The sequence below is a fragment of the Rhinoderma darwinii genome, chromosome 11 (genome assembly GCF_050947455.1).
Source record: "Rhinoderma darwinii isolate aRhiDar2 chromosome 11, aRhiDar2.hap1, whole genome shotgun sequence".
NCBI lineage: Eukaryota > Metazoa > Chordata > Amphibia > Anura > Rhinodermatidae > Rhinoderma > Rhinoderma darwinii.
Genome location: NC_134697.1, coordinates 55,715,473 through 55,737,299, shown reverse-complemented (window position 1 = coordinate 55,737,299; position 21,827 = coordinate 55,715,473). Strand labels below are relative to the sequence as shown.

At 39.2% G+C, this 21,827-nt stretch overlaps 1 protein-coding gene across 1 annotated transcript in view; it reads left to right on the top strand.

The window, feature by feature from the left end:
- The window catches only part of PPA1 (inorganic pyrophosphatase 1), a 57,148-nt gene extending 35,891 nt beyond the window's left edge, over positions 1-21,257 (top strand). Inside the window, exons 5-11 of the mRNA XM_075841567.1 lie at positions 3,002-3,088; positions 3,368-3,494; positions 5,916-6,043; positions 7,023-7,105; positions 14,655-14,724; positions 19,597-19,636; positions 20,868-21,257. Coding sequence (XP_075697682.1) covers positions 3,002-3,088; positions 3,368-3,494; positions 5,916-6,043; positions 7,023-7,105; positions 14,655-14,724; positions 19,597-19,636; positions 20,868-20,899 — 567 coding nt within the window. The 3' untranslated portion in view covers positions 20,900-21,257. The remainder of the gene's footprint in view (positions 1-3,001; positions 3,089-3,367; positions 3,495-5,915; positions 6,044-7,022; positions 7,106-14,654; positions 14,725-19,596; positions 19,637-20,867) is intronic.
- Positions 21,258-21,827: the final 570 nt, after the last annotated feature.

The window sequence follows — 21,827 nt, the reverse complement described above, 5'->3', positions numbered from 1 at the left end:
ATTTACTTTTGTTTCTAGCAACTAGTATGGGTGAGTGTGAAGAACACAAGCGGTCACTGGAGCTTCCTTTATTATAATGCAGGTTTATTTAGGTCCTACCTGTGCAGGAAGCATGACAAGACTTATTAAAATCCTGCAACTTCAGGGCAGGGAGTATAGTGCAAAAACAAGAAGTCCGTTATGTGTTAATGAAGAGACATTGTGCAGAAAATATTTTAAATTGGAATTATCCTCAAAGGGGTTGTCCAGTTTAGAAAACCCCATTTTCATATACCCTTTTTAGGGAATTTTTCGTTAATAGAGGGGAGTCTGTAACTTCTCTCTTCTCTGGCCAAGAGATGAGGATCCTGAACAAAGAGTGTCTCTCGCTCTGGAGGACCTGTCCTGTCCTGCATTACACAGACAAACCATTCATATCAATGGGCACTGTGTAATAATTAATTTCCCATGTGGAGGCGCTGCAGAGAAACTAAACACGAACTGCCACGTTTCCCCTACTGCTTATGGTCAAGTGACCTTTCTAACAACTAGGGAGAACCCCTTTTAATAATCAACGTATTGAAGGTACAATTTGGGGCAAAATCCAGTACCTGTAATTTATTTGTAAGGGTGTCCTTTATTTGTTGGTAAGAATTAACTGTAATATGAGAAATTGACCTTTTGAAAGACCGTAATTAAGATGTTAATATGAAATATATTATATCTTCTTTTTTGTTTTTTAAATCCCTTTTTTTTTTTTTTTTTTTTTTTTAATCTAAGGATGTGCTTTATCTTTATTTAGTTATAATAATCACAAAAAATACTTTTTTTTTTTAACTTAAATTATTTTCATTAAACAAACGCCACAAAAATAATAAGTATATACGTGTGTGTATAGATATTATATAATTATTAAATGCCAATCTATAGGTACCCCCAAATGATGCTTAAATAACCAGTATCTCATCCTGCCAAAGGCATGGCCCCAAATAGCGACATAGTCCTAATAACAACAAAAATGAATGGCTGGTGGAATATAGGGAGGCAAAGGGAAAAAATGTATTGTGGTCCTTAAAGAGGCTCTGTCACCAGATTTTGCAACCCCTATCTCCTATTGCAGCAGATCGGCGCTGCAATGTAGATTACAGTAACGTTTTTATTTTTAAAAAACGAGCATTTTTGGCCAAGTTATGACCATTTTTGTATTTATGCAAATGAGTCTCACAAAAGTCCAAGTGGGTGTGTTTAAAGTAAAAGTCCAGGTGGGCGTGTATTATATGCGTACATCGGGGCGTTTTTACTACTTTTACTAGCTGGGCGTTCTGACAAGAAGTATCATCCACTTCTCTTCAGAATGCCCAGCTTCTGGCAGTGCAGACACAGCCGTGTTCTCGAGAGATCACGCTGTGTCGTCACTCACAAGTCCTGCATCGTGTCTGCCACATCGGCACCAGAGGCTACAGTTGATTCTGCAGCAGCATCGGCGTTTGCAGGTAAGTCTATGTAGCTACTTACCTGCAAACGCTGATGCTGCTGCAGAATCAACTGTAGCCTCTGGTGCCGATGTGTCCTCGCTCGTCTGACACGATGTAGGACCTGGGGAAGTGACGTCACAGCGTGATCTGCCAGAAGCTGGGCGTTCTGAAGAGAAGTGGATGATACTTCTCGTCAGAACGCCCAGCTAGTAAAAGTAGTAAAAACGCCCCGATGTACGCACATAATACACGCCCACTTGGACTTTTGCAAGCCTCATTTGCATAAATACAAAAATGGTCATAACTTGGCCAAAAATGCTTGTTTTCTAAAAATAAAAACGTTACTGTAATCTACATTGCAGCGCCTATCTGCTGCAATAGCAGATAGGGGTTGCAAAATCTGGTGACAGAGCCTCTTTAAAGTAAAAATTGGGTTGGTCCTAAAGGCTAAATTCATAAAAAGTTTAAAAACAACCATGTGAAGGGCAATTTCAGAACCGTAAAGTTCTACGGGTGTATTCGCATGACTGTTTTTTTTGTTTGTTTTTTTTGTAACGGCCCGTGAATACTGGGCGTTAAAGAAAAGAATATGTTCTACTTTCGCCTGTATTCGCCTGTATTCACGGCCCAACGGCCACCATAGTACTCAATGGATCAGTTTTTAGAAATCTATTCATGTGACCGTTAGAAACTGATCGGTCGCAAAGGGACTCTATTGTATCAGCGTCCTTAGGCCTTAGACACTATTGACAGTGCTGGCGAGGCAAGGGAACCAGTGGTTTCCTTTTTGGCCATTTTGGCACTTTTTTATGATGTAATTGCCCCACTGGAGCAGACCTGGTAAGAAGAGACGACCTGCACCGCTGAAGGAGAGAACGTCGCTGGAGCATGGACAGGTGAATTGTGGCGCTGACTACTTTTTGGCACTGTGTGGCGCTGACTACAGGGGGCACTGTGTGGCACTATCTACACAGATATGATCATGTAACCTTCCTGTTGGTGTTTTCAGGGGTTGGGACAAAAAAAACTGACTAGATTCATATATATATATATATATATATATATATATATATATTATACACAATATATTTATAAAGGCCGCAGAAAACTGATGACATAGTCGCTAAAAACTGTCAGATGGCCGGAAATGGATGAAGATTTGGAGACCCACTGATGAAAAACGGACAGTTGATCCGTTTTTAACATATAGCCTTAGGGGTTAAAATCCTTTGTAGTTTTTTTTAAAGAGTTGCTAGAATCCTATGATCGTATTTTTATTTAATATTTGTTCTATATAAAATGTTTTCTGGTCTAGGACTAATGTACTGAAATAAGTGGACAGTTATGGATGATTCGATAAGTGAAGGACTTTACCCAGAATTATCTCCTCCTCCTTGTGGAGTGTCTTCTTTGCAGATGATTAAATATAGTAGAAACTATTTTTATAGAACAACATTTGCAAATATCCTTTTTTCTCAATGACCTTGTTTACAGTACCTGACCTTTTTAGTGGATAATGAAACAGATAACCCAAATCTTTCTTTCAGACTTGGGAGAATCCAGCTCACATTGACGAGAACACTGGATTTGGAGGTGATAATGACCCAATTGATGTGTGCGACATTGGGAGTAAGGTAACACAATGTTATTTACTTCTATATTGTAAATCTACGGGAGATTACAATTTTCTGACTGTTTTGTGATCAGCTTTGTAAAGAGGACTTGAGTAGTCGCTTATTGTGTCTGGTTAACTTTGGAGAGAACCGTGGACTGGTAGGTCTGAATATCGTCACCCCTGAAAATGAGCACAAATAATTGGTTACAGCTGGATAGCAGGAGCACAATATTAATAATTAGCAACTATTTGGAATGCATAGGAATCTGTACATTCTAACCCTTTTATCTTTTCATAGGTGTGTGAAAGAGGAGAGGTCATTAAGGTTAAAGTTCTCGGCACCCTGGCATTGATCGATGAAGGAGAAACAGACTGGAAAGTAATGGTTATCAATGTTGAAGACCCTGAGGCTGCACTTTATAATGGTGGGAGCACTAATGGCTAATGAATCATAACCTGGAAATATCACAAAGTTATAAAGGAGCAGAATCTGGATGGTCTTACCTTTCCTTGAGTATCATAATGGACGGGGTCCGTGGTAAAAACTAATCGGGGGTGACAAGAGTCGGACTCCCACCAATCTTATATTAACGGCAAATCCTAAGGATAGGCTGTCCACTTTAAAATCTGGGATAACCCCCCCCCCCCCCCCTTGAAGCAATAAACATGCTAACGCTTACCACAGGGGACTTTGGCTAAGAATTTACTGAATAATAACGTCATTAATGTTGTTGTGCTTGCAAAGAAATGATACAATATCTCAAGCTAGTTTCACACGAATGCAATATGGGACATTTCTGCGCCAGATCCAGGCCCAACTGCAAAATTAAAGGTCCCTATGATGCTGTTAGTTTGTGTCGTCAGTCCCGCGGTTGTGCCGGGATTTGTGACCATAATATGGGTTCAGGAATGGGGCATATTATGCTTGTATGAATGATGCAAGGTCATCATAGCAGTGGTTGGGCCAGGATTTGTTGCTATTTTATGGGTGCAGAAATGCACCCATATGCTTGTGTAAAACTGGTTTAAGGCTTGTTTTATTTTTGAGTTCTGTAAAATATTAAATGAAAATCCAAAGAAATAAAAGAAAAAGGACTGTTTAAAAAAAAATTTAATATATATATTACATCGATTTTTCTGTGTTTTTTTCTTATATTGTGACATGCATATAATACTAGGTCACAATCCTCAGTGTTTGATCCAATATGTATTCCCTTCATGTTTACTTTAGGGCTGAGGAAGATTTCTTAAAGAACTGACTCCAGTCTATTTTGGGTTATCTGATTTCCCATGTGCTATGAAAAATATTTTGTTTGGTGTTATCCCTTAGGTTCATAAGATTCTGGCTAAAGATATCCATTTCCTTTCTCCAGTATTGCTTTGCACTAAAACCTAAGATTGGCTATGCTACAAAAGGCCGCTGTATGTGAACATCGATTATGCTTCAGAGATGAGTTTTCTTTCATTTAGGATGGAGATGGCATATGAACATAGTAATATTTCACAACCTTTTATCTCTGGTCTTTTATATTCAGTTCTATTGAGTATCTGAATAACCATTGTGGATGAAGAAACTAATCGACAAACTAGAGGAATTACTGCAGTACAATTCCTCAGCTGTTTTTTATTATTCATAATAATAATATTTCTCATTGAGAGAAGAGGGAGGCCAAACATTTTTATATATAGAGCACTCTTCGGACTACCACTCAAGTATTCGTACCCTCCAAGATTACTGTATTTTAAAGTTTTTTTTTCTTTCTGATGGATCCTCTTTTCTCTTTCTAGCTGGTGTTCATTACACCCATTTTATAGCTCTGACAACTTTGCTTATAGTTCACTTTCCAATCTCAATATAGGCCGGAAGCACATCTACATACATTAGACTGGGTGTAGATAAAGGGGCTATCCCATGAATGTGTTTCATAACAAAACACTTCCAGTGTCTCTAGAATTTAGAAAAAAATCCTCATCGTTTTGGCTTCCCTGTGTCCCCCCTTGGTGCTGCTGCTGCTGCTAATCTGTGCTGTTTGGGGGAGGGGCTCTGAGCAGAATCTGTCTACTTCCCATGCTGACAGCTGACAATACAGCCCCTTATTATTTTCCGTTCAGATAGTACAATATATATTGTGTGATATCCACATTATGCACTCCGTTCCATTTTATTATATTTTCATTAATCTCTATCGGAGTGTGAATGTGCAGGGTTCATATCTTCTGTCAGGATGAACAGGTTTAGAGTCCTAACAAGCTAAGGAGGAGTCCTACTCCCCTATGCTGCCGTGTTCTTACAGAGGCTCTGCTCCTCCCCTGACAAGCAGGAAAGAAAGCTATTTCGATTATCTGTTCTGCAATGAACAGAGGATCACTATGCAAAAGCCTGGCTGCGGGCAGAGTGAATTAGCATGCTTGGCACCAGCACTTTGCTCATTAGGTGGACGTGTACGTTGCTATTTGCCTTGAACAGTTGGCGCCATACTATTCAAGTACAAAGGTTTAGGCGTATGGGCAGCACAGTAGAACCGCAAAGCCTCCAGGGCAAACTGGTGCTGGCCTACAGGCATCTGACTTGAAGATTCCACAGTATGCAGACAAGAGGAAGAGGTAGCACTTTAAGTCGGAGTGCCGCCTCTTTCTCTTGTCTGCATACTATGTAAGTAAATGCTGTAACTTCACTGGATCCTTTTTTTTGTTTTTTTGTTTGTTTTTTTTACATTATGTAAATGGCAAATGTTTGTTTTTTTATTTTTTTTTAGGGTCTATACTTTGAATACGGTATTTAATGGTGGGACAGCCCCTTTATTTTGGATTTGTGTTACGCTAATAGTGGAATCTTCTGCTTTCAGATATTGAGGATGTCCGAAGACTGAAACCCAATTATCTGGAATCTACTATTGACTGGTTTAGAAGGTACAAGGTTCCCGATGGAAAGCCAGAGAACCAGTTTGCCTTTAATGCTGAATTCAAGAATAAGGTAAGTTTGCTTTTTTTGTTTTTGTTTTTTTATCAATTGCCTATTTATATATGCAGATGTAAAAATGTGTAGTGTTAGAAGTCACCTGATTAAAATAAACTTACTATGCTTTAAAAATGACATTGTGGTACAAGAGCCAAACAAAGTGGCATGTGATATCACGAAAGGTGCCCATACGTATTAGATCGACCGACTATCTAATGTGTATGGGGGCCACCTGACTATCCCCCAATGGTAGGTGTCCACAAAAGAAGTATTGGGCATGATTCTTTGTGTCCATGGGAGATAAGCAGCTGCCTTGAAATATTCATACTCCTGTTTATGGGGGTGTCGGAAGAAATAGGAATTCCGCCAGCAGTTATTTAAAGACCTTTTTGTAAGGCAAATTTTATTAAAAGTATCAGTGTTTGGTTCAACTTTACAAATACTTTTTTATTAAAAATTTATTTTTACTTTTTAAGATGCAGCAGATCTGTATTCTCTATACAGAGCAGTAGTATCGATCGCTATTCACTGAATCTTTCAGTCCCACGGACCTGACTGGTTCAGTGACAGCGGGTTTTGTGTCTCTGACACGCAGGATCCACCTGTAAATTATCAAATCTAAGTTATGACCTTAGATGTTTACAGGTGGCTCACGCGGGACCTGCTGTCACTGAACCAGTCGGGTCTGCGGGACTGACAGATTCAGTCAATAGCGCTAGATACAGCTGCTCTGTAAAGAGAATTCAGATCAGCTGTATCTTAAAATGTAGAACAACTTTTTATTACAAATTATTTGTAAACCAAAGTTTGCCTTTCAAATGTGTACATAGCCTTTAATGTGTATGGCCATCTTATATATATCATGTAGTAGTTAACCAGTATAAAATGTAAAAAAAGCATTCCACATTCTTTCATACGTATCCATAGACTTTTTTTTTTTTTTTCTTTTTGTGTTTCTTCATATCACGTGTCCCTTTTGCACATTATTATGCAGGATTTTGCTATAGAAGTGATCAAATGTACCCATGCCCACTGGAAGGCACTAGTGACCAAAAACACTGGTGGAGAAATCAACTGGTAAGTTCTACTTTTCTAAAGTATATAACACACACATACTCGAATGAAGGTGACACGAGGTGGAGCTTAAAGCTCATTGATCCCAGTGCTAAAGCCTATTCACCAGCCCTGATCCTGGGACATCACATGCTGCTATATGCAATTCTATTCTTTGGTATACATATACCGTAGGACACACAAAGAAATATCAATTCATAGATTTGCTTAGCATGGAAACGTAATTAGTGCTATCATCTACCACTCCGCATGGAGTACATGCACGAAAACAGCTGTTCCAAATGTGGGGATATTTGTCTTGTAGTCCCTTGAGTTCTAACTCTGGTTTAGGTAGATTGTGTCCTTTTCAGAGCCTGGAGATCTGCAGATGGTTAAGTACTCGTGCCCTGTTGACCACTGATGTATTCTAGACCCGATTGCTGGTGCTAAATAAAACGTTCAGTCTCTGATCTTATTGGCAAATGAAACGTTAACTCATTAATTAAAAATTTTTACATTTTTGCTTTTTCGTCCCACGCATTCCAAAAGCTGTAGCTTTTTATTTTTCAGTCGACCTAGCCGTATGAGGACTTATTTTGCTGTAGTTATTATTTAGGTATGACTTTTTTTATAACTTTTTTTTTTTTTTTTTTCTTGGGGAGCTTATGTGACCAAAAAAAAACCCAGCAATTCTGGTTTTGTTTTTTTACAGCGACCACCGCGCAGGTTAAATAACGTTCTATTGTAATAGTTCAGACACTTACGGACGCTGCCATAAGAGTTAGGTTAATTTTTTTTTAACATTACTTTAGGGAAAAGCATAGCAAGCGTAATCTCGTTTTAAATGACAGTTTACAGCGTACTCTCGTGAGATTACACTTGCCTTGCTGTAAATCTCACAGAAATGTTAGCAAAGTGTCAGGATTCTGAATAGACATCACGTCCCGGCTGGAAGTAATATCTATTCACTGTCAGGACACTACAGTAACGTTAGTGTATGTGGCTGCACATAGCGATATAGCTATATCGCTATGTACTGTGTAAATGAATGGAGAGAAGTGTATGATGCTGATTGGTCAGCGTCATACCCTTCTCTCCACAATGCCCACTTGGCCAAAAAGTAAAACACGCCCCATTGACCATTAAGAAACTCATTAGCATAAAGCTAAAATAGGTCATAACCGTCAAAAATGATCGTTTTTCTAAATAAAAACCACTGCTGTAATCTACATGACAGCGCCGATCACATCATGTTCAATATAGGCCACTTATAATGGTGACAGAGCCTCTTGAACTGTTATTTTTTTTTTTTTGTTTTATAAGGTTTTTTAAAAGTCCTCCTGGGGGACTTGACCTAGCGGTTGTTGGATCGCTTGCACTTTATACTGCAATACTATTGTACTGCAGTATATCGTCAGTTCCTATTAATAGAAGCACACAAAGATGGCAGACCTCGGGGTCTAATGAATGACCACAATCACGTTGCGAGGGGCTGTCTGAGAGGGCCGCCCTCTCTAACAGCTTAGATGCTGCAGTCGCTAGTGACCGTGGCATCTAAGGGGTTAAAGAGGCGGAATCAAAATTATCTTTGATTCCGCTAGTTGCATTGAGGTGTCAGTAGTAACATACAGCCCACGCGTGCTCAGTATGGGGTGCTGTCAGCCCTTGAGCTCGCTCTATACAACCCTTAACAGCTGTTGGGGTTGTATATACATATATAACATACTCAAACTCGGCAAACCATTGTGTGTTTGTTTTGTTTATGTAAGGGTGCCAGATGGTGAAGCGAGATTGAGCACTCCAAAGAACGCGTTTCCATTGTTGGAGTCCATTGGCGATGTGCTTTACAACACTTCAGGCAATTTCATTATGGTTGGCATGTCAACCCAGTTATTTGTAGAATTTGGATGAGCGGACTATTTGGCGTCTTAGGATAGCACCGTGTTAAGTCACTAAGCTCTTTCGTACATCCTATTCTACACCTAATGTTTATAGAGGTTGTATGACTGTTTCATTTTATGCAAGTATAAGCAATGGGTCTGACTGAAATGGGCAAACCCACAATTGGGAAGAATGTCAAATTATTTATTTTTTAATGGGTATATAAGGATTATTAAAGAGACTCTGTCACCACATTATAAGTGTCCTATCTCCTATATAAAGAGATGGGTGCTGTAATGTAGGTGACAGTAATGCTTTTATTTAGAAAAACTATCTATTTTAAACCACTTTTATTAGCGATTTTAGCTTTATGCTAATGAGTTTCTTAATGCCCAAGTGGGCGTGTTTTTTACTTTCAACCAAGTGGGCGTTGTACAGAGGAGTGTATGACGCTGACAATCTGTGACCAATCGGCGTCCTGCACGCCTCTCCATTCATTTACACTGCAGCATTGCGTTCTTACTAGAACACGATGTGCTGCCACATACACAGACATTAACGTTAATCAAGTGTCCTGATAATGAATATACATCACTACCAGCCTGGACGTCATGTGTATTCAGAATCCGGACACTTCTGAATCTTTTCTGTGAGATTTCCAGCCAGGGAAACTAAATCTCGTTTACATCGTAATCTCACGAGATTACACGTGGCTTGCTGGAATCTCACAGAAAAGATTCAGAAGTGTCAGGATTCTGAATACACATGACGTCCAGGCTGGAGATGATGTATATTCGTTATCAGGACACTGGATTGATGTTAATGTCTGTGGCAGCACATCGTGTTCTACTAAGAACGCGATGCTGCTGTGTAAATGAATGGAGAGGAGTGTATGACGCTGACTGGTCACTGATTGGTCAGCGTCATACACCTCTGTACAACGCCCACTTGGTCGAAAGTTAAAACATGCCCAATTGGGCATTCAAAAACTCATTAGCATAAAGCTAAAAATCGCTAATAAAGTTTAAAATAGATAGTTTTTCTAAATAAAAATCATCACTGTCACCTACATTATAGCGCCGATCTCCTTATGTAGGAGACAGCGCACTTATAATGTGGTGACAGAGCCTCTTTAAAGCTACATCTAAAGAGAAAACTGAGCTATGCTATTATATAAATAAGTTATCACCAACCTAAAAGATGTATCCCCTATAAACTGAATAAGTGATGAATGTTAGATCGGTGGAGTCGGAACGCCAGGTTCCAAATGTTTCTATTGTTGCCATAGACTTTTAATGGAGCGGCAGCACCCATTCTCAATCACTGCATCATTGAGATTCATCCTTGCTGCAGACCCTTCCCCCCCCCCCCCCTTTTACCCTGACTCATCTAAAATGTATCATTTATCCTGTTGATAGGTGACTGACTAATGCTCAAAGTCTGTCTTCCGGAGCTTTTAATACATTTTAAAGGTGCTGTAGGGTATTGAGAGAATAACAAAGCACCCTCCCCCCCCCCCCTTTTTTAGTATTCCCTAATATTCATAATTTGTTATGCAAATTGCAAAAATTCAATGCTTCTGAGAGAGCCCTGTGTACCTGTCTAACACCCCAAACTGAACAGCATAACAAACGTCACAAGACTGGACGCTTTAGGTACAAAAAGTACAATCTCTCGTGGACCGCTCTCGATGAAACCAAATGTTTTATATTTTCAGCCAAGCACAGACCTGAGTGTTTTGCTATGAAGTTAGGCTGGATACATCCCATCCTCCCTGTTGTAGGATCTAAATAGAACATTGCCACCTACTGTCAGAACCCATATATTTTATTTTTTTCCCACGGTATTTTTGTAACTATTTTTATTTATTTTTTAATGTAGTGTCCTCCACTCCTAGTAATTGCTTTACATTTATTTTTTAACCACTTAATAAATTACACAATTTTGTTGACCACTTGCGGACCATCCAACATCTAAAAACATCGGGCTGGTCTGTATATAATTCTACATTGTCAATTTTTATTTTTTTAATGGTGCCAAAGAGTTTGCAGCTGCTGCCCTTTAGGAAGAAAAAACGTAACGGTCATAATGTAGACCTGAAGTAGTAAAAAAAATTAAAAATAATCTACGACTAAAATGAAAAAAACAAAAACACTGCCGGCTCAATGCATTGTTGTAGTCGCTCTGTAATAGAGAACCCAAAACTGCACATGTCCTATATCAAAATGTTTCTTCTGGAATGGGGAACACATTTATTTGATGTAAATCAAATCTTTAAAACGGTTTCCGTCTCACGTATAATTTCACATATACTAAGGAGTAGCTAGGAGGGCTGGTTTGGCATGGTGACAACAGGGGCATCATCACGCCACTCTGCCTTGGTCCAGTATTTAGATACCAGGCTAATGCAATGAACTGAACCCTTCCCCCAGATTATAGAATGCCTAGGTACAACTATAATGTATCTAGTGTTCAAGAAGGCAAATTGATACAACCAGAAGCGAGAATTGTTTAACAAACTGCTAGTTATTAGAGCGGTCCGTGCAGCCATTATTCTAGACTGCTACTATTTCATAATGTTTTAAAAATCCCCTTCGTGACTGCCATGAAAAAATTTGTCTCCATTTAAAAAAAATAAAATAAAAAATGTAGACTTTTTTTTTTTTTTTACATTTTTAATAAATTTGATAAAAATAGTACGTAAGATTATATATATTTTTACTTCTTACATATATTTTTTCTATTTTTAAGCCTTATTGCTGAAATGGTCTTTGACGTTCGCTTGAATTTAGTTTGAGGAACTGACAGAAATGAATCTTTAATGATATGACATGAAGTGCCCTGAATCATCTTTAAAAATGAAGGATGTCCTTGAATGTGCACGTCAAATTAGAAAATCTACGGGAATGTGGCACAGTCAACTCCCATAGACTCCAGTACTCCGAAGCAATATTAAGAAGTGATTTGCAGAGGGAGCTTCGGCAGTAATACTAACTGGGAAATCTGCTTTATAATTGGTCTCCTGAGCTTTATTTGTCATTATGGATTTAAAGAAAAGTTTGAGCTACGGTTTTTTTATACAAGGCAAACTGTGACCAAAGCTGATCCGTTATGTCGCCGTATATCACCTGTTCAGTGCCAGTACTGGCAGTGATGGGCTGCAATGTCACGTACTCCCTGAGTATATTGTAAGCCAAAACAAGATCATGATTTTATGTGTGCGTCATACTTTCTTTTCAAGTTTTTGATTTTTTTTTAAGGAAACTTGCTCAAGGTTATTCTAACAGTTCTTTTTTTTATTTTTTTATTTTAATTTGCTTCTACTCAAGACTCTTTAAAAAATGAGTCTGGGCAAAGGTAAGTGGCCATCACATGAGCCCTCTCAGCCAGTACATTCACTCACTGGCGTACAGTCCAGGGCGTCTTTTGGGCCCCCTGGATCGGAAAGCTATTTAGTGTGGGTGCACCTAATATCTTTTGAGAAAGCTCTGTTATAGATGTCCTAAAATAAAGAGATCTGTCAGATGATCTCTCTAAAGAGCAAATCTGCAAAATGCTAGAATCCTCGGAACTAGTCTTCCGGCAGGAATATTGTTGAAATATTAAGATTACCAACATACAATCCGGTGCAAACAGTCGTATTATAATCTGTGATATCAGTGCAGATTATTGTTTTGTATTCTGACTATTCTGTACATGTAAATATCAGATATGTTCACATAGTGGACACTGGCCTTGTTGACTAAAGGAAGGGGAAAAGTGGTCTTTTAGTGGCCATGAGTTGATGGGACAAAATCGTGTGGTTTTTTTCTCTCCTTCTTTGGTATGACAATGGAAGATTTAAGTTTCCCTTCGCATAAATGTGCAGACACCAAATACAAAAAAGTAGATCTGCAAATATTACGAGCAATGTTTGCAAACCATATGGTAAATCTGCGTGGGAGTTCCTATCTAAGATGAGGATTCAGTGTTTGCTCCTAGTAAGGAAGGAGGGATAAGCGGTCTTTTCTTGGAGGGAGCAGAGAAACAAATCTTCTATAAAGTCATCGACAAGGGGGCTGAATGCATCAATGGATATTTACACCAGGCAAGAACATTCTGCTAATGATCTGGATAACTCTGAGGGAGACTTATCCAAACTGGTGCAAGGAAAAGGTGAAACCTTTTCCCGTGCCAACCAATTTAGGAAATTTAATTTCCTAAAGGGTCTACGAAAAATTAGAGGAGAAATCTGATTGCTTGCTATGGGCAACTTCTTGATTTTTCCTGTGCACTATTTTCTGTTCAAAGCTCGGTTCTTGGTATTTGATGGATTTCTTTTAAGGTGGTACAAAGCCTAGAAACCGTAGCACTGGTAGTTTATAAGCAGCACATTGTCTTTTTATAATACGGTTTCATTTTTGTTTAATGCTAAAGGGATAGGTTCAGTATAACGTGTAATTTATTCCTCTGCTCATTCTAGGCCAGGTCCAGTGGGTGGTCCTACTTAGTGACTGACCGCTATCTCTATATATGGGAATACAGAGTGATGTCAATCAGTGATTAGGACCGCCCAGAATGAGCAGAGGTATAAATTAATAAATTACACATTATACTGAATCTTTTGCTGCAAAAACTATATCAATCTGCTTAGCTGTCCCTGCTCTTTAACGTGCTGCCCACAGATTGGACTGCATTTTTAATGTGACAGGTTCCCTTTAGAGACTCTGTCACCACATTATAAGTGCCCTATCTCCTACATAAGGAGATCAACGCTATAATGTAGGTGACTGCAGTGCTTTATATTTAGAAAAACTATCTATTTTTACCACGTTAGGAGCGATTTTAGCTTTATGCTAATTAGTTTCTTAATGCCCAAGTGGGCGTGTTTTTACTTTAAACCAAGTGGGCGTTGTACAGAGGAGTGTATGACGCTGACCAATCGGCGTCATGCACTTCTCTCCATTCATTTAGACAGCACATAGTGACACTGCGTTATTCACTATGTGCTTACTTCTACTGACATATTAACGTTATTCACAATCCCGGCACTTTGTTAACGTTTGTTTGGTACTTACAGCAGAGCAAAGCTTAATCTTGCTGTAACCTGTCATTTACAGCAAGATCTCACGAGATTACGCTTGCTCTGCTGTAAGTACCACAGAAACGTTAATGAAGTGCCGGAATTGTGAATAGACATCCCGTCCTGGCTGGAAGGAAGTTCTATTCACTGTCTAAACACTTCAGGAACGTTAATATGTCAGTATAAGACAGCGCATAATGAACGCAGGGTCCCTATGCGCTGAGTAAATGAATGGTGAGAGGTGCATGACGCTGATTGGTCACTGATAGGTCAGCGTCGTACACTCCTCTGTACAACACCCACTTGGTCTAAAGTAAAAACACGCCCAGTTGGGCATTAAGAAAGTAATTAGCATAAAGCTAAAATCGCTAATAAAGTGGTAAAAATAGATCGTTTTTCTAAATTAAAAACCACTGCTGTCACCTACATTACAGCGCTGATCATATTCTATAGGAGATAGGGCACTTATGTGGTGACAGAGTCTCTTTAAAGAAATCTCACTAGTAATCTTATGTTCTGGCTACCTCCTAAACTAGTTCACTTGTTGATCCCTTCCATAGTAATTTGTGTTGTAGATCTAATTTGAAAATATTTAAAGAATGTAATTTTTAATATTGTTGTATTCCTCAGCACTAACACCACGGTACAAGACAGTCCCTTCGTTTGCAAGCCAGTTGAAGCTCAGGCCATTGTAGAAGTGGTAAGTGGATGGCCCTGAATCTATGTTTGTGCGTGTGCATGATGATTTATGCGAATTCAGTGGTGTAGCTGTAGGGGTCGCAGTTGCGACAGAGACTGTAAGCCTGGGGGGCCCACAGGGCCACCGATGCCATACTGCGCTGACCAACTCTATCTGTGTCCTCCATACTATGGGGGGCATTATACTGTAGGGCCAGCTATGGGGTGCATTATACTGTGGAGGGATCCATGGGGGCTGTTGGGCAAGGCGGCTGGGCATAGGCGCGCGCAGGGGTTTTGGGGAGGGGTAGGGGGGCCCAAGCTGAATTCTTGCACCAGGGCCCATGAGCCTTTAGCTACGCCCCTGTGTGGATTGCTGCATGCAGTGATCTTTTACATCTGACTTTGTATTTAGAAATGGTCTAATATTAGAAATAGGATAGCCGTGATTTTGAGAGGAAGATAATCCTGTGTGCACCACTTTTTAAATTTTGTTATTTGAAGAGATGAAATTGATGGCTTAACCTCTTGACAGGCTTTTAATATTTGATCGGTGGGATCCCTCTGTGCTTCACCTTCATTTCTTTCACTGCTCCATTCTGTAAAATGCAGAATGGGAAAAGGCTGTAATACTGTGAACCGCGACTACAAGTATGTCAGCATTTCGTAGTATTGAACAGTGAAAGGAATTCGGGGCAAACTGCGCTCGCACCAATGCCGCGGCCTCTTCACACAGATCGGTAAGGTTGCCAAGTGTCGGAGCCCCACCGATCAGATTTCGAGGGCTTATAATGAGGATAGGCCATAAATTTTATCTTTCCGGGTAATGCCTTTAAAAACCGTACAGCAGAGTGGATCCCGCCAATGTTTCTGTGAATACAACCTGACATGGTTCCATATGGTGAAGAAATTCTGCTGAAATGGAGAATGGAATTTTTATAAAAATTTTTTTTAACCCTTTCAGCTGGGACGTTACTGAAAGGGAATGTCCACCTGTACTAGATTTGCTGTAGAACATTTCCAGAGGACGCCGCAGGGAAATCCGCAGCGGCAGAGCCACACCAAATCATGTTGATTTTGGTGCAAATTTGCCGCTGCAGATTGGCTAAAATAATCTTCTGCTGCTCCCATGTTAACACTAGCCTGGTCCCTGGCCAGTCTCTGTATCCTGACCTCCAGTGATGACTGACTTGTTGACACAGGTTTCCGATGCAGTCTGTGATGGTCGACACATCATCGCTGGAGGCTAGGCTACAGAGACCGGCAGGGACAAGGCTGGCATTACCAACAATTCTGGAGCAATGGTTCTTACAAACTCTACATTGTGTTTTTCTTCTATTACTCCCTCCTGGAAATGTATGAATAAATTGACCACTGGACATAACTATTCCCCCTACACATTCTGCCATGGTAAGCAATAATCAGGCCGTGTCAGTATGTGTTGGGACACACCCGTTGACAAGTGAAATGGTAACTCCTAGTCGTCCGTTTATTCATACATTTCCAGGAGGAATAACAGAGGAAATACAATATTGTGTTCTAAGAAAAGATGCTCCATTATTTTTATGTTATGGGGAATACGAGTATTTACTAAAACAGATATGTCGTGAGAGCTGACAGATCCTCTTAAAGATTTATAGTTGACGGGTTTGTTGAAAATTTAGCATTGGGGCCCAGGAGCTTTAATGTGTAAACCATTGCCTTTCAAAATGAAAACACAATGGCAATCCGTCTTCTTGTATCACTTCTGAGTGCGCAGAACATCAATACCTTGAGAACATGACATAATAGATAGCTGATTTAATTATGGTACTTTGTGTAGCAAATGATAGGACATGCTGGCTCAAGCAGTGATAGAGTAGCCTCCCTGGCACACTTTCAGCCTTTTGTAGCATGGCATTGATGGACACTCGCTAACAACAGTATTTATAAATAAATGCCTAATCTCTGCCGATCGGTGCTGATAAAATGAATAGGTTACGCTGCAGAGAGCCATAAAACGTTTTACATTTTAATCAATTCAAGATGATGAATAAACATGTCTTGTCGGTCTTTCTGCACCTTAATGTGTACAGGGAATATGAGACTCTGCTCTGACTTTACAAATGGGAATTCTACAGCTTTCTGAGACAGATACACATTTTTCTATCTATCTGCCCTTATACAAGTAGGCAGTTCTGCCCCATTAGCTCAGCTTGTAGGGAGATGACCGCAGAGACTACTCATATTTTTGTCCTGCAACGCAAGCAATTAATTTTTGTCTATTAGACAAAGACCAGCAAAAGTTCTTTACAAATTTCAAGGGAAGGCAGCTTAATTTTTACTAGTATTAATTACTAAACTTGGTCTGGGTCTGGAAGTAGCATTTTACAGCTACAACTCTGTTTTAGTCTTAAATGAACATTAACCTTTCAAACTATTTATGATCTAATAGTATACCTAATATATATATCAACATTGTAACTTTAATTACTGTTAAAATGTAGCTTTATCCACCCAAAGTCCGTGTGAAGTTACTGGCACTAGGTATCGCCCTTCCTGTAATCTGCTATCTGCCCCCGGTTGTCAAGCAGAATCTGTCCCTAGTTACAGAGCAGAGGAGACTGACTATATGAAGTGGGGTTGTGTCTCTTCACAGCCTGCCTATACAAGTTTATGGAGGGGGAGCAGGAGCAGTGAAAGACAAACTGCCCATGGGAGTCAATGGAGAGGCGACAGGGAGAGAGGGACAGACATGCTGCCCATAAGTCTATGGAGAGGGGCGGGAGGAGCACAGACAGACATGCTGCCCATACAAGTTAATGAAGAGGGGAGAGCAGGAGGAGGGAGCTGAGAGCGAAAAAGGAAACGGGCTGCTGGTTAGATTTATCGGTCACCACAGTGCTGGATTCTCATCTTCATTGCTCATTACTGCTGTATAATGTCCTCCATGCTTCTGTGTGTACTCATGCTGCTGTGTATAGAATACTGTTCAAAAGTTTTAGGCAAAGTGGAAAAATGCTGCAAAGTAAGAATGTTTTAAAAAATAGTGTTCATGGTTTTTTTTATGAATAAAAAATGCAAAGTGAATGAACAGGAGAAATCTAAATCAAATCAATATTTGGTGTGACCACCCTTCGCCGTCAAAACCGCACCAATTCTGCTGGGCATACATACACACATTAAGGTACTCGGCAGGGAGGTTGTTCCAAACATCTCGGAGAACTAACCACAGATCTTATGTGGATGTAGGCTTCCTCAAATCTTTGTCTCTTCTTGTAATCCCAAACCGACACAATGATTTGAGGCTCTGTGTGGGCGATATCATTCCAGCGCTACTTGTTGTTGTTCATGCTGAAGATGGTTCTTAATGTCCTCGGCTGTGTGTTTGGGCTGGTTGTCCTGCTGCAGAATAAATTTGGTGCCAATCAGAAGCCTCCCTGATGGTATTGCATGATGAATAATTATCTGTCTGTATTTCTCAGCATTGAGGACACCATTAATCCTGACCAAATCCCCAACTCTAGTTGCTGAAATGCATCTCCAAACTTGCAAGAAACCTCCACCATGCTTTACTGTACCCTGCAGACACGCATTACTGTAGAGCTCTCCAGCCCTTCAGCAAACAAACTGCCTTCTGTTACAGCCAAATATTTCACTCATCAGTCCAGAGCACCTACTGCCTGTTTTTTTTTTTTGTTTTTTTTTTTTTTTTTTTGCATGTTTCCTATGTTTTTGTGCATAGTTGAGTCACTTGGCTTTGTTTCCATGACTGCAGTTCTTCCATGAAGACTACTTCTGGCCAGACTTCTCCAAACAGTAGATGGGTGTACTTGGTTCCCACTGGTTTCTGCCAGTTCAGAGCTGATGGCACTGCTAGATAACTTCCTATTTCAAAGGGAAGAGTAAGCATGATTTTTCTTTGATCTGCTGCACTAAGTTTCCTTGGCCGACTACTGCATCTACGGTCCTCAACGTTGCCTGTTTCTTTGTGCTTCTTCAAAAAAGCTAAAACTGTGCATCTTGAAACCCCAGTCTGTTTAAAATCTTTACCTGGGAGAGACCTCGCTGATGCAGTATAACTACCTTGTGTCTTGTTGTGCTCTGTATTGCCATGGTGGACCTGTGACATGAAACGGTCTTCCACAACCTCACCTTTTGTAGCGGTTTTGTCACCCAGTTTTAAGCCTCCTACACAGCTGTTTCTGCCTCCTACACTGCTGTTAATTACTGTGTTTTAATCTACATATGAAAATGATGATTTATCACCTGTTTGGTATAATTGGTTAATTGTACACCTGACTAATCCTACAAAATCCATGACTTTGCCTTTAAAACCGCATCAATTCTTCTAGATACACTTGCAAAGAGTGGTCACACCAAATATTGATTTGATTTATATCTCCCTTCCATTCATTCACTTTTTTTCTGTTTAATTGATTAAAAAAATAGAAGTTAATAGTTGTTTGTTTTTTTTAAGCATTCTTACTCTGCAATATTTTTACGCAAATGCCTAAAACTTTTGGTGTGTGTGTGTGTTTGTGTGTGTTATGTTTCAATCCTTTTTTTTTTTTTTTTTCCTCCTACTGGTGCTCTTTTTCTGGTTAAAAAGTGGGCTACATGCCTCAGTAATGCACATCTGACCAAGGCCTCTTCATTCCCTTAGCAGATTGTTATTATGTTTGGAGGGTGCCTATTTATGGTTTTAACTGCTTATTAGATCGACCAAAACTGTATATTCTTTTTCCCAATCGAGGAACCCTACTTTACTTTTCTGCAGGATGAAATACATATAGGCATAAAATGAATAAATAGCAGCAGTTCATAAAATATCAATCAAAACTTTCCTTTTTTGCTCGGAAATTCCTGTTTCTGTTTGAAAATTTATATTGATGATTAAACTTGTTTCTTTCAGACCCCTCCATGTGGACCTGCAGGCCCTATCCCAGTAGATGGTAAGTCACCCCAATGTGATCATGCTATAGTCTTTGCGTTTCTTACTGTAATTTTTATTATCCCTTAGGTAAAGTCCCTAATTACATTGTGTCTTAATTAGTGCTAATTTTAAAATTATTACAATATTGTTGGATAAATTTTTTGGGACATGTTCTTAATTGGGTTAGCACATAGGGCGTAGAACTGCCATTAATATCTTATGAACAAAAACATTAATGGTGGAGGCCGTAATAATAACTAGGGATATTTTTTAAGCTTAACATAATGTACAAGAGCCACATAGATGATAATCCTGCATGCTTGTATACATCTCAATTGGGGAACTCACTGGAATTCTCTAAATAGTCAGTGAGTTAGACTTGAAGTGGGTTTTTGGAGGTATAGTACTATGCGCCAACCAATTTAAGAACATGATATTGAGATCAAATAATACAAGACTTTGTAATCCTCAATCTTTGATGTCCAGTCAGTCTTGGATTATCGTATCCAGTATGACCCTATCCATAGATCATTCTATTGTCTTATGGTCCATATTTTATTGTTAGGTTTTTATTTTATTTTTTTACCCCTTGGAAAAAGTATTGTACCTTATGAATTATACATTGTTTTTATATTTTTTTTTATATTTGCAATACTGTCCATGGACAATGTTCTTAGGACACGTTTTCTTAATTGGGTGGACACAGACTTTAATTGAGGTTTTCCTCTTTAGCTAATACTCCAAGTAAAACAAGTTCGTTTTATTGGAAATTGTACAGAATTCTCTAATTAGCCCATCTACTAGATCCTAATTAATAACATCTGACGGTTTCAGTAATACCTCGAATAATTTTGAGGGTTGTTTGTATTCTGTACCAGTCCCAGAATAGGTTTATATTTTAATAGGTATTTTTTGAATGGCCTTTAACATCACTGATATTATCTTTCATAGTGTCATGTGGTTTCATGTGGTCGTCTATGGAATGTCCAAATTATAATGGAATGTCCAAATAGAAATGTCTAGAATTTAATTTCAAGCAACCTATGCCAAAGTGAAATTAGAATAAGCCTTGTGTATTGTAAATAGGTATTCCATAAAGTTGTTTTTGAATAAGCTGGAATTGTTCGGCTCTGAAAGGAACCCAATGCTCATTTGTGCAAAGTGAATACATTTGTTTTTTCTTTCTGGCTGATTAAAATTTTCTATTTTTCTCTCGCCCACCTCTCCTTTTCTTCTCATGGCATATGCAGTGGACTACTGGTACTATTATCAGAAGAACTAATTAACCGGTGAAGACCTCTTGCTATTATTGCATGCCTTTTCCTAGGCGTTTGGATCTGCACCATAGAGACCATATCGACAGAACAGATTTGACCATGTAAACAGAAGCCACTTTAACCCTTTTGAATGCAGGACGATCTTTTTCAGAGCAGTGGGATGTGTACGATCAGCTTCTACAGCCTCAAATGGGTTACTGTTCATAACACCGACATTATCTTCATTGTGCACCAGCAATTCCGGCTTCTATTTGGCTCTTGCTAGTTTTGTAGACGCACGCTGTAAAATTGGCATGCTGAAATCTGCTAAATCTCTGTAGATTTCCTGTACAATAGAAGCAATAAAGCTGCTTTGTTGGTAAATTCTGTTTTTGTCTTCCACATTGTGTATAAAAAGTGCATCATTTGAAGAGCAGGAAACTTTCAGCTGTGCTTCGTGTTCTAGACAAAAGAACAACCTGCCACCCACCGCAAAAATGCCTCGAACAAGCACAGTACGGGTTTAACCCCTTCAGGACACAGCCTGTTTTGGCCTTCAGGACGCAGCCAATTTTTTCAAATCTGACATGTTTCACTTCATGTGGTAATAACTTCGGAATGCTTTTACCTATCCAAGCGATTCTGAGACTGTTTTCTCGTGAGACATTGGACTTTATGTTACTGGCAAAATTTGCTCGATACATTAAGTATTTAATTGTGAAAAACACCAAAATTTAGCGAAAAATTGCAAAAATTAGCATTTTTCTAAATTTATATGTATCTGCTTGTAAGACAGATGGTAATACCACACAAAATTGTTGCTAATTAACATCCCCCACATGTCTACTTTAGATTGGCATTGTTTTTTGAACATCCTTTTATTTTTCTATGACATCACAAGGCATAGAACTTTAGCAGCAATTTCTCACATTTTCAAGAAAATTTCAAAAGGCT